Source organism: Zerene cesonia, chromosome 19, assembly GCF_012273895.1.
Source record: "Zerene cesonia ecotype Mississippi chromosome 19, Zerene_cesonia_1.1, whole genome shotgun sequence".
Taxonomy (NCBI): Eukaryota; Metazoa; Arthropoda; class Insecta; order Lepidoptera; family Pieridae; genus Zerene; species Zerene cesonia.
Window position 1 is genome coordinate 2,446,726 of NC_052120.1, and position 12,374 is coordinate 2,459,099.

At 33.4% G+C, this 12,374-nt stretch overlaps 5 protein-coding genes across 5 annotated transcripts in view; 2 read left to right on the forward strand and 3 right to left on the reverse strand.

Moving 5' to 3' along the window:
* Positions 1-2,568, reverse strand: part of LOC119834215 (pancreatic triacylglycerol lipase-like) — an 8,840-nt gene extending 6,272 nt beyond the window's left edge. Inside the window, exons 1-2 of the mRNA XM_038358547.1 lie at positions 2,362-2,568; positions 2,025-2,191 (exon numbers count right to left, since the gene is read on the reverse strand). Of these exons, the coding sequence (XP_038214475.1) occupies positions 2,025-2,191; positions 2,362-2,410 (216 nt within the window). The 5' untranslated portion in view covers positions 2,411-2,568. The remainder of the gene's footprint in view (positions 1-2,024; positions 2,192-2,361) is intronic.
* Positions 2,457-8,214, forward strand: LOC119834216 (radial spoke head 1 homolog). Its single transcript, XM_038358548.1, has 5 exons — positions 2,457-2,587; positions 6,961-7,111; positions 7,272-7,468; positions 7,560-7,839; positions 7,920-8,214. The coding sequence occupies exons 2-5, from the start codon at positions 7,060-7,062 to the stop codon at positions 8,159-8,161; spliced, it is 771 nt and encodes a 256-aa protein (XP_038214476.1). The 5' UTR covers positions 2,457-2,587; positions 6,961-7,059; the 3' UTR covers positions 8,162-8,214.
* LOC119834214 (coiled-coil domain-containing protein 85C-B) lies at positions 4,072-6,506 on the forward strand. The gene has a single exon (XM_038358546.1). The coding sequence runs from the start codon at positions 4,546-4,548 to the stop codon at positions 5,758-5,760; it is 1,215 nt and encodes a 404-aa protein (XP_038214474.1). The 5' UTR covers positions 4,072-4,545; the 3' UTR covers positions 5,761-6,506.
* A 193-nt stretch (positions 8,215-8,407) lies between the features above and the next one.
* Positions 8,408-9,741, reverse strand: LOC119834676 (protein dpy-30 homolog). Its single transcript, XM_038359114.1, has 2 exons — positions 9,548-9,741; positions 8,408-9,477 (listed from the first exon to the last, which is right to left on the reverse strand). The coding sequence occupies exons 1-2, from the start codon at positions 9,623-9,625 to the stop codon at positions 9,220-9,222; spliced, it is 336 nt and encodes a 111-aa protein (XP_038215042.1). The 5' UTR covers positions 9,626-9,741; the 3' UTR covers positions 8,408-9,219.
* Positions 9,742-11,315: 1,574 nt separating this feature from the next.
* The window catches only part of LOC119834726 (anaphase-promoting complex subunit 11-like), a 37,664-nt gene continuing 36,605 nt past the window's right edge, over positions 11,316-12,374 (reverse strand). Inside the window, exon 3 of the mRNA XM_038359196.1 lies at positions 11,316-11,483. Coding sequence (XP_038215124.1) covers positions 11,334-11,483 — 150 coding nt within the window. The 3' untranslated portion in view covers positions 11,316-11,333. The remainder of the gene's footprint in view (positions 11,484-12,374) is intronic.

Consider the following 12,374-nt stretch of genomic DNA (forward strand, 5'->3'; position numbering starts at 1 on the left):
ATAAGAAATATAAAACGAAACCATCATTTAACACACAAAATACAGGCATTCTTCTATAATACCTATCGTTTCAAATGAATAGGTACAAATGGCCAATTATCGTCCCACCCTGTATACCGCAACCTTAGAGATGATATTAGGTTTTATTTTACGATCGAGGTCGGTACATATTGCCTTTTAAGTAAATTACCTCATTACGCAAACAGAAAGTATAGGCTATAGTATTATGTTATCTGTGGTAAAGGTTTGTGAGGTTTTTAAATGAACATAAATGGATGAGCGTGTGTAGAGTTGGCTTTTATTTTAAACTAGCCACGCTACGTGGTTTAACTGAAACAAATCCAATCTCGTAAAAAATAGCCGATTGCAAAAAGCTGTTGTTACTTTAATAAAATTAAAAGTATGGATTTCACTTAAAATGTGTTATAATTAAACTGTCAATGACGTGATTTAAACCTTATAATTTAGGTATAAATGTTTGCATTTATTTTATAGAAAGCAATATCTCTTTTAATGTGTTTAAATGGTATACATATTCATCGTTGCTTAATTAAAAGAAAGTTTAAAGAATTTACTAGGACTGCTTAGTATTCGTCGAAGACAATTCTAACGGACAACCTGCGTGCCTATACGATATCTGTGTTTTGGTCGTGAACTGCTTTCAATTGCGCTTGTCAATGACACAAAAACACACAGTTTTGGAGTCCTGTATTCTGCTTGACTTAAACTTTTTAAATATCGTGGAATTACTAACTAAAAGGAACCTTTCGTTAAGCCTAAATACAATAGGTATACAAGTAATTTTAGGAACATAAATGAAGTTAGACGTGTTTAAAAGAAACAATCCGATTAAGTTTTTTACTGCTGTAAAATGCTATGACTACTGGGATATATATTATATAGTTGATTGTTAAATAGTTTCTTGTTTTTCACTAAAATAGATATCAGCTCATAAGTTCCCACTGCAGGGACACAGGCCTCCTGCGAGGCTTCAAGCCATTATCTAATACGCTGGTAAAGTGCGGGTTTGCAGAAGTCATATGTTGTCGAACTTTAGTTCTTCGATATCCCGGTTTCCTCGCTATGTTTTCCTTCAATGTTTCGAAATAGGCATGCATACTAATATATTATATTAACTAGAGCATTTTCCTGTGTTTGCTTTAACGCAAGAATAACAAAAATAACGAACTTTTTAAAGAATTAAGAATTTAGAAACGAATTTTAAATGGTATTTATTCATTACATTATTTACTAGCGGCCAACCCCGACTTCGCCTTTATACAATATATATATATATATATATATATATATATATATATATATATATATATATATATATATATATATATATGCCGACTTTATATAATATATATATATATATAGCCTATAGCCTTCCTCAATGTATGGGCTATTTAAAGTTGAATTAATTTTTTTATCGGATTAGCAGTTCCTGAGATTAGGGAGTTCAAACAAAGAAACAAACAAACTCTTCAGCTTTATAACATTAGTATAGATATCGGACACTACGCTAGCTTGATCAGGGGCAGGCTAAGTCTACAACTAAATATATGTAACTATTCAGTTATATTATATATGTTTATTCATAAGTAATCATGTACCATGTTTCTCAAAACATGTATAATTAACTAACACTGTAGAGTTTGTACATCACGTATAATTTAAAAAGAAAATTTGAATATTAATGAACGTTTCATAAACAATCGCCATGTTCACCATAAACTATTGTAAAAAACTTCGTGGGAATATTTCTTGTACTAGTAAAAGTCATAGTTAATATTTATGAATTAAATGTCTATTTGTTTCTAATTAAATATACTGTATGTGCATCATAAATAATTTTTAATATTTCGCACGACCGATTGTATTATTAAATTGGAAGAAAGCGCAGCTTTCAATATTGAACAGTGAAACTTTTTAAATATCTTAACTTGGAATCTTTAATATCCTGAGTTTCTCCAGGAATTTTATAGCTGCAAATAAACTTGATTAATATAGGTACTTACAGTTTTCTTATAAGGTTCTGCTTCCGTGTACAAATTAAGGGTAACATTGGGGTCTGGACAGGGCTCTCTCTCTCGTTTCCAAACGCAATCTTCTAAAGTAGAGTTGGCGAAGCTATCACTGTTTAAAAATAACGCTTCCTTTATCGGCTTTCTTTGGCACGTTATATCTGTAAAGGAGTATTGTTACGACAATATATTTCACAAACGGGCTCACGTGTACGATACTCAACAGTAACACAGTTTTGTAGTTCGTTGGTGAATTTTCCTTAAAAAAATGCTCGAAAAATTGGAGATTAGGTTAAAATTTATTTTACGTTAATTGAAGGGGGTATATTACCAGAAATAAACACGAGTGCAATGACGGTCAGTGTTGGGAACCGCGCCATCCTTGCAAGCGAGCTGGCGGACTGAGTGCGCGCGCGCAGGAGCCGGCGGGGGTACCGTGCAATCGTGAATATGTCACACGAATATTGGAAAGTACAGTTGAGGACGCGCCTTGTGTTGTGTTCGTGTAAAGTAACCTGCACGCGTTGCTCACGAGCTATGAGCTATGACGTATACTGGTATTGCTAATTTATTTTTACCTGCGGCCGTAGTGAACAATTCATTCATGACTTCGGCTTGGGATCAACTTGTGCCTTGACTTATCGGATGGACTTTGGAAGCATGTTTTTAGAATTAAATCTCTATATATTTCATTGTAGTTTTTACAATAGAAAGATCAGCCATAAACACATTGTAAATAAATAAATAAATAAATATATTAACATTATGATTTCTATTGAACAATCCATTAGAATCCGAACAAAAAATTAATGCTGATGCGGCGTTAAAAGTTCTATAAGAAAAAACAACAGCCTTCTTATGTAATCTTGGTCTTTTCCGTTAATTAACTTAGTATAATTCTTTTGTAACTTCGCAACTTCATTTCTTCTAATCTATCTACAAATATCGTATTAGTTAAATAATAATCGTGTTAGTTACACCATATTAAAGCCAAAAATGCCTAAGTGATTGTCTCCGCCTGGATTACTATAATGAGCAGATACTGTTTGTATAAAAGTCTAGTGAAATAATTATTAATATTGACCGAATAAATTAAGACTTATTGAGATTAATAGTTATGGGCAAAAATATTTTTGACGTTATCCACTCAGGGTTCTATGAAGTTATACTACTGCCTACTGGGTTTAAAGGTAATAGATACGTTCGGAGTTACCTAAAAATCAATTCTGCGGTTAAAGTATGTAAGCATATAACCCTACACCAAGTTAAAAATTATTAAATGCGTAAATATTGAAAGGGTTTGGTTTTATTTGGATATTTCTATTTTTTATTTTTATGCTGTTTGTGTGTTTGTTGTGCAATATAAAATTTATATGTATAGCTCATAACACTAGTTTGGTTTCAAGGATGAACACGTTAAAGGGTTAATGAATAAATTTATATTAATTTTTAACATTAATCACTGACGTATTTTTGGCGAAGTTCTTTGCATGTAGGTATATTCTGGAAAATTCTTTAACTGAAATGGAATGTTTTATGCTTCTTTTAATGATCTCTAAATCTCTATTATGTTTGCTTTTAATTTTAAAATTGTATTCATTCACTGTTCTTTAGACAACCTACGTTTAGAAGAACTAACAATATTATATAAAAACATATGGCTACATATTTAAAAAAATAAATGTTTAATAGATTTATAAATTTTTAAGACTTCTTTTTATATGAATGCTCTCAAATATATTGTGTGTAATTACTTAGTTATAAATTATATTAATAAGAGTGTGAGTGTTTAATATATTTATGCATTTTTTTTTCATGTACAATTTTCACCTACAATGAGAATTAAAATAAAAAAACTTTAACCTTGGAATGGGTCTAATATGCACGGTGAAAGAAAAAAAATCACATTCCTTTTCTTATTACAGCCTCAAAAGAACCTATATAATAAATGATGATAAATTACTTAGCAAAATAGTATTGTTATATTATTCGCTATTCATCGTAAAGTAACATAGAAATTGATATGTTGAAGCGAGACGTGCGTGTAGGCAGGTAAGGTAGAGCGCGGTAGAGCGAGACGGCAAGCCACAAGAACCTTCACCGACTGCGCAGGTATAGTTTCATCGAACCAGCCAGTCAAACTCACGCGCCCCGCGCGCACCCGCGTATTCTTGCCACACAAACTATCAAACATAACCTTATCGTGATAACAACCTAAATAAAACATTAAAACGTGACTGAAAATATGCATAAAGACAAACGAAACGCTTGTCCTAAACCTTACTAAGATTATACTTCGATCAAAGTGTACTTTGTGTTACGATTAAGTGTGCGAATGCCACGGTCCACAGCCTACGCAGCCGTCGGCGTTCCCCTCCATTCATTCAAGGTCCATTCGTTGAACCTATGTTGCTTCAGCTATTGTATGAACGCAATCTTGATTTAGAAATGGACTCATTAATGTTTACGAAGACTACACGATTTGCTGATAGCTGTTAGCGAATCGTCTCTAACAATGTCAATGAGCCAGAACGCGGACCAGTTCAACAAACATAAACAACAACTAGGTAAACAGGGCTCAGAACCGGTCAACTTTCCACCGCGTTATCATCCGCCACCACCTGCCGCTGCGAGTTCCAAACAAGCCACAGTTGATCCGTCCGCTAAAGAATTCAAACCTCCTTACGCGGGGAAGGCCATAGATCCGAATAAATTACAATATCCTTTCGGAATTCACGGCGGTCCATATCCAGGTGTACCATACCCACAGTTAAAATATCCGCCGGGATATCCAATAGGATATCCAATTCCGCCAGCTGCCCTCCGCATGCCGCGACCGCCAGGTGAAGTCATTACAAAAGCTATCGTCCACGAACCTATTGAATCTACAGCAAGGGCAAGAAGTGCTGACGATACTCAACGTTTACAGAGAAATTTGGAAGAGGAGCAAATTCACAGACGATCAGCTGATATGCTTAAGTTTACAAAACGAATCGAACCAGATGGACCTAGACAATCGACAGATCAAAGGCGGCAAATACAAGCGCTACTTGATGAAATTAAAGCTTTAAAAGAAGCTAACAGACGGCTTAGTGAAGATAACCAAGAACTCCGAGATTTATGCTGTTTCCTGGATGATGATCGGCAAAAGGGTAGAAAGTTAGCACGCGAATGGCAACGTTTTGGTAGATATACAGCGTCTGTCATGCGGCAAGAAGTATCGGCCTATCAAAGTAAATTAAGAGAGTTAGATGATAAGCAGCAAGAGTTAATTCGTGATAATCTCGAATTAAAAGAACTATGTCTTTATTTGGATGAGGAAAGAGAGAGAGGAACCTGTGTTAATTGTGGACGCACAGCTGGAAGGGAAAGAGACGATGGAGACGGTAGTAGCAGTGGAACGAATGCTGAGGAGGTAACACGTCCACCAGCAACACCTGCTTTAGTGACCCACCCCCAATTAGCAGAGAGGACTGTTCAGTACGTACGTGATTTAGAACAGAAAGTGCGACGGCTAGAGGCTGAAAAGGGATTAGGCACGGGGTTGAGTGAAAGACCTGAAGCCGTAGTGCGTGCGTTACAAGTGTTAGAAGTAAGAGAACGAGTAGAGAGAGAGCGAAGAAGGCCTGCTCCTGATTTAGATACAGGAGAACAGGCTTTAGTGCGGGAAATGTGTAATGTGGTTTGGGGAAAACTTGAAGATGCACCGCCCCAAGCGCCGCCGCGTTGATGGTGAAAGTGTTCAAAGTATTCACGGAACTTTATCAGATCTAGTACATCCCCATTGGCATAGATGGAAAAGAAATGGAAAACCTGTTTAGCATGCAGTGTTTGATTGGAATTTGGCTCCATTGAGGTCGCTGGGGCCGCCGTCGTGTCATGTGACCTAAAAAATGCAACATAGGTACAGTGACCTTCTTTGTAAATTGGATGTTTATACAGATGAATGTTTACAATATTTTTATATTTAATTTGTCCGAAGTGTTTAGTGATAATATGTCCGAAAATGTGAAACGTAATAGTACAAAACGTAGAGTTAAGTGTTTTAATAATTATTATGCGTTGTCTGGCCTTAAGAAAGTAATAAGACGCTTAAATATATAGTAATTAGCACTAAGAAATCGGATACTGTAATTTCATACTATTGAGGCTAAAATATTGTTTACCTATTAAAAATTAGGGATAAAATTTTATGTTTGAAATAAAATTTGTATCTCTATTGTATTTTTATTACAAGTAGCAGCTAATTTATTATATTATGCAGGGTAAAATGTCTGAATGTAAATCGATTTTGACTGAAAATAACATTCTAAATTGTTGAATATCAAAATCTGGGCATAGGAACTTGCTCACCCAATCATAATAATACAATAATACGATGATCAAACCTTGATGTTAACTGATATTTTAAAATGTCGCTTCTTCTGTGTTATTAATTTATTTCTAATGAACTGACAAATAAATTATTTTTGTTTATTTTATTGGTTTTATTACAACAATTGTATTCTCAGCTATCAATTATTTATTGAATTGCTATTAAAATAATTAATTGGATAAAACTTTATCCCTACATCAAAATATATTAATTTTATTTGTTCATTTGTTACCTCCTTTAACCTTTTATAAACTCGAAATTTTCCAAATGTTTTTAAAAAGTTGGAAACGTCAATATTAATACAACATTGTATATCAATAACCCTATTATCTATACGAATATAATATTTTGGAACTATGGCTGAAGATAAAGGTGAAGCAGGTGAAGATGAGGATACGATTGGAGTATGTCATATGTTTTCTTAGCATTTAACGAAATTAATAAATTTTCTTTTATCAAAAAGCCCTTTCAGATTGTGTATTTTAATTTATAAATTATGATTAATAACGCCTGCAAAATTGAATAGCAATTTTGTAATTCCACATGTTTGCTCAGATTTATGTAGGCGGTCGAAATGCTGATGGAGAAAGACACGGTGAAGGATGGGCTGTACTTCCGAACGGTGATTTCTACCAGGGCTGTTATTGTAGGGGAATGAGAAGTGGAAAAGGTCTTTATGTCTTTAAAAATGCTGCAAGATACGAAGGTAATTAAATTACGCGCCGTTGAAAAAATCGTATAGTCGATAATCACGCTACAATAATTAACAGTTTAAAGATTAACGTATTAAACCATAATCCACTGCTGTATTAGGTTTTTCGAGTACACGAATAAACATTACTTGCTAGTATTCGTTTTATTTTTAGGTGAATGGAGAAAAGCTATGAAGTATGGGGTTGGGCAGATGACCTACCCAGATGGTTCACGATACGAAGGTGATTGGCGACACGATTTGAAGCAAGGTTTTGGCGCATATTACTATCCGAATGGAGATATTTATGAGGGAGCTTGGTTTAAAGGAAAACGACATGGACTAGGGACCTATTTCTTTTCAGAATACCAGGTATAAATCAAATACAATATTATTTTATATAGTACAACTCATACGGTTCTATGTTAATAAATCAATATTGGTGAATATGTCATTTTTATAGATAAAATTTATGGGCACTTGGGTAGAAGGAGTAATTGAAGGCCCTGGTCAAATTATTTACCCGCGTGTTCGATATCACGGGTCGTGGCTAAAGGGAAAACCAAAGGGTCCAGGATGCTTTGTGTTTGACACAAACTGTATGCAGCATGGGTTTTATCTACTCATGAAAGACCCAGCTTTAGAGGAGTTTGGTGAGGGAGAAGAGGAGAAGGAAGAGAAGGAAGTTAAAGAGGAGAGGTTGGAAGAAGGGGAGGAAGAACTTGAAATCGATGAGACGTTGGGTACAAGCTCTAGTTGTTTGTTTTTTTATAGCAAATGTGGTAATGCTGAGTCACAGACAATAATTATTTTTTTTTGTCAGGTAAAATTTCAGTTTGGCGCGCTCGCAACGTCACGGCGTACATGGCGGAATTCTTACCACCCGAACCAGTGCCATTGCCAGTACATGACTCAATACCATCTTTGACTGAAGAGAGTATTGAAACTGATATAATACAGTTTGAATTACCCTCCGTTGTTGGAGAGGAAGAAGGTGCAGATGACAATGACTCTTGGCTTTTGCATAGACAAAAGTTCCTTGAGGAAACTCAGCAAAAGGAATAGTTTTTGCGAGATTATTATTATATAAAACATATTTCAATCAATTATTGATTGTTATTGTCTATTAATAATTGGTTATCAATCTGTGGAAGTTTTATTTAAAATTTGTGTATTGTTTTGTAGGTTTTACTCCTAGTAGGTACTTGAAGGAAGCAATGAATTTCAACAAATAGATAGAAAAAAAACCATAATAATTATTATAGTTAGTGCAATTAATGTAAAATTAAACAAATAAGACATTTTCAAAGTTCTTTATTTCAATTTTAAAACGCAATATAATAATAATTGCCTATTTACTTGCTAGTAACAAATGAAACATTTTTAATAAGTCAGTAATTTGAACTGTCCATTACATTGTGCAAGAATTTTATTAAACAAATTCCCTTTATTAAGAAGAAAACCATATACTTTTTCATTTATATGACCAACAAAAACATCGAAGCTGTATTATGTATGTTTTATACAATATTTAGAAAGAAGTTTCTTGTCAGCTATATTTTTATTATTATTTGTATAAAAATATGTCGTTTTGTTGAAATGGTAAAGGATAATATGGGGTTATGTCTTCTGCATAGTATGAACGTTTAAAGTAAAATATTGACATAAAGCCTTTTATCAAATTTGTGCCATTTTACCAACACTGAAATATTTTAATGTCATTTTGGGCCTGTAGTATAAACTGCTATTACTCTAGAAAATATTTTTAATCATTTTGAACTGGTTGTGTATCCATTTGGTTTTCAATATTATTAATTGGTGAAAATAATGTAAAACATACCTGTTTCAACATAAACATCCTTATTATGTAAACTAGGCTTATTTTATTCATATTCTAAAGAAGTCAGAACACATAGATTACTAAAGAGTGAAATATTTACAAAGATAATTCAATCTTAAAGACCACAATCGGTAAGATACTAAGACATTTGAACCATACTTATATCAGCATCCTTATATATAAATAACATGAAATTTTTGTACTTTAATATACAATTTCTACGGATTATTATACACTGATATAGGTATGCACAAAGTTTCCTATAATTTATTGTACTAATAAACTAAGTTTGTGGGTTTTGTGGTGGATTATTATTTGCATTAGCATTATTATTATCAAAGGTGTTTTTATTCTTTAATAAATAAGCTGCTAGGTAATTGATGGGGTCTGGTGGCCTTTCTTTGGCAAGAGCTGATAAACCTTGTAGTAATATAGGAACTACAGTTTGGTCCAAATACTGACGGGTCGGCAGTGCGTTGAGATCAATCCGTGATTTTCGACTAGCATTCGTATCATTTTCTTTTTCCATTGATATTATTTTCTGGAAATAGAAATTCTAATAAAGTACAGTTGTTAATTAGTTACCATAGGTTTATGGTTTATATACTAACCTTAACGGATTCGGGTATTTTTGATGGAGGTTGGTCTTCTTTAGGAGCTTGATTTCCTTGTAAAGAAGTTTCTGACATCGGTTTTTGGTATAACAAGATAAATAGCGAAAATGTTTGGAGTATTTATAATAAATAAAAAACAGCCGAAGCCGTATCGTTTATAAACCAACCAATCTCGTACAAAACAATTGACAAGTGACATTTGACAAATGACATTCGTCAATTATTTACGATGACAATACTGAAGTCACAGACTGCAGAAGATTCATGGTATAGACCGACATAATTTTCTCGTCCTGTAAAAATTATTATAGGTATTAAGTAAGACCTTAATATAACAATAAGGCTTGGGTGGGTGATGAAATCATTGTGAAAATATCATTCATCCATGTCTTATTTTTAACAGATGCCGTTAAATCACACTATTATAAATGTGAAAGTTTGTTTGTTTGGATATTTGTCCGTCAATCACGCTAAAACTACTTCACAGATTTTGATGAAATTTGATATAGACTGACTTGAGCTGACTTCAGTGATAGGATACTTTTTATCCTGATTTAATGCTCCTTCGAGATAAAACAGGAATAGACAGCACTAAATCATTTGTAAATGTCCCAAATCCACGCGAGAAAAGTCGCGATCGGAGACTGGTACATAAGACTCAAATATGCAAAAAAAAAAGAATTCATTCGAGTTAATTCTCATAATGGTTCAACATTCATAAAGTTGGCAATTTCATTTTTCTTTTATTACGCTTTCGCCATATGATGTATAAACATATATTCATTAGCATCAGATATTTTTAAAAAGCATGGTTGTGCTCAAATTCATATATTTTAAAATCACAATAATTTTTTTCAGGTATTTGGACTTTTTAATACGGGGGAAATGTATGAAAATAAAACACAATATTAATTTTAAATTATTTCTTAAAAATCTTAAATGTTTAGTAGATAATACTTTTTTACAACACACTTCTAATTTACTTAAAATTTCTTGCCAGAACACGTAATTATACTGATTAGTGATCACTGAAACCCAATACTATTTAAAACTGAAAATAGGTAGAATAAATATCAGGTACCTAGTTTATGCAATCTATGTTTCTTCATCTTTTTATTATAAAATGTAATAATTATAAAAATCAGATGTGGTAATGAAAGAATAGAAAAAAGTACAACATTATGTAAATTCATAGTAAATATTTAAATCAAATAGATATTGTATGTAAACGCGATCGAAAGTCCTATGTAAAATTTTACAAACTAATCACGTGAATCGGAAAGCATGCTAATTGACAATCAATCAACATAATGAGCAAGAAAAGGCATGAAACACATATCTTGTCACTGCTTTACATATGACAGTATCATTATAAAAAATGTAAATTTGACGCTACAGAACATTCTTAAATATTGTACAAGTACATGAAATAAAGAGCATATGAGCTATTATTATAGGAGCGCATCATTTTATAACTAGTCGAACCATTTACCATATTTACTTATATAAGTAAAATTTTGTTAACGACATTCCGTTTCAGATTGCATAGACCTAAAAGCTCAAGTCAACTCAAGTCAAGTTTACAAGACGCTGTCACTGTCAAAGCGACGCTGTTTTTTTGACTTTGAGATAGCATTTACGATTTTAGGGTTGCTTTACAACAAAAAAGAGTAATTCTCAATGCATTCATTGAAACTTTCACATTAAAAAATCACATTTGGTATTGCAAATTATGTACATTGGTTTATTAATGAAATTGCACAGGTGTATTTTGTATGTTTTATTAGGTTCTAAGATAATGCGGTGGCGGCGGCGGCGGTGGGGCGGGCCTGAGCCGCGGCCCCCGCTCCAGCTGCCGCCTCCAGGACGCCATCGCTTCGCTGAGAGACCACAGCTCGGAGAGCAGAGAGAGATCCAGTTGTCGAAGGCTGGCCTGAAACGAGATAAGACTATGTAAATAAATTGATGGTTTTCAAGTTATCTATCTTATATATACGAGTATATTATATATAGTAGTGGATGTGTACCACAATTAAAGCGTACCTTTTACGAAGTTGTGAAGTAATACGATATTATAAACTAGAATTTAATATTACATAGTATATCTAATTATTGATTTAATTTTTTATCACGTTTGGTTCGCAGATTATCAAGTAACATAGATTTATAGTTCATTGGCTCATCGATTCAGTAGCCTACATTTAGGCAATAAATTTTAAAGCGCAAACAGAAATTGAAATGAGTAATTAATACATGTATGACACATTAAAAGAACAGTTGGAAAGAGTTATGCAGATGTACACGTGAATATTCATAGGATTTTTTCTATGTCCTAAAATTGGAAAGCGTTCGAGTGCGACCGTTCGTGCGTACAAAATCATTCAACTGAATTCGTTTGCAAATCAATTATGCACAACGGATTTCCATAAGTCGAGAGCTATTCGATAAGAGCTAGGGATGATCGATATTCATCGATGTTGAATAAACATCGATGTTTAGCTGGAAAACATCGATGTTTTGACATCGATGTTATGACTTTAATATTATCGACACATCGATGTTTTATGAATAAAAATATCGAAAGAAAAATCTTGGGCGTCATCTAGCGTATTTTGGATGCACTACATTACATGACTTATATTAGTCAATAAAATCGGATGATGTATGAATGGTTATTTCATTGCCTCGACAGATAAAAAAAAATACTGTCAAAGTGTCAACGTCAATTCAACGTTCGTGTCGCGTCATTTTGAAAAAATCAGTGATTCTAGCGCCAAATGTCGTACCTGTGGAAAAATTTTAAAAACTGCAGGTAACACTACCA

Bases quoted from the DNA above. Each gene is read 5' to 3' on its own strand.
- LOC119834214 (XM_038358546.1), top strand. From the start codon at position 4,546: ATGTCAATGAGCCAGAACGCGGACCAGTTCAACAAACATAAACAACAA.
- LOC119834676 (XM_038359114.1), bottom strand. From the start codon at position 9,625: ATGTCAGAAACTTCTTTACAAGGAAATCAAGCTCCTAAAGAAGACCAA. The intron at 9,478-9,547 runs GTTAGTATATAA...TTCTATTTCCAG, and splicing joins AAATACCCGAATCCGTTAAG to AAAATAATATCAATGGAAAA.
- LOC119834216 (XM_038358548.1), top strand. From the start codon at position 7,060: ATGAGAAGTGGAAAAGGTCTTTATGTCTTTAAAAATGCTGCAAGATAC. The intron at 7,112-7,271 runs GTAATTAAATTA...TTTTATTTTTAG, and splicing joins AAATGCTGCAAGATACGAAG to GTGAATGGAGAAAAGCTATG. The intron at 7,840-7,919 runs GTACAAGCTCTA...TTTTTTTGTCAG, and splicing joins TGAAATCGATGAGACGTTGG to GTAAAATTTCAGTTTGGCGC.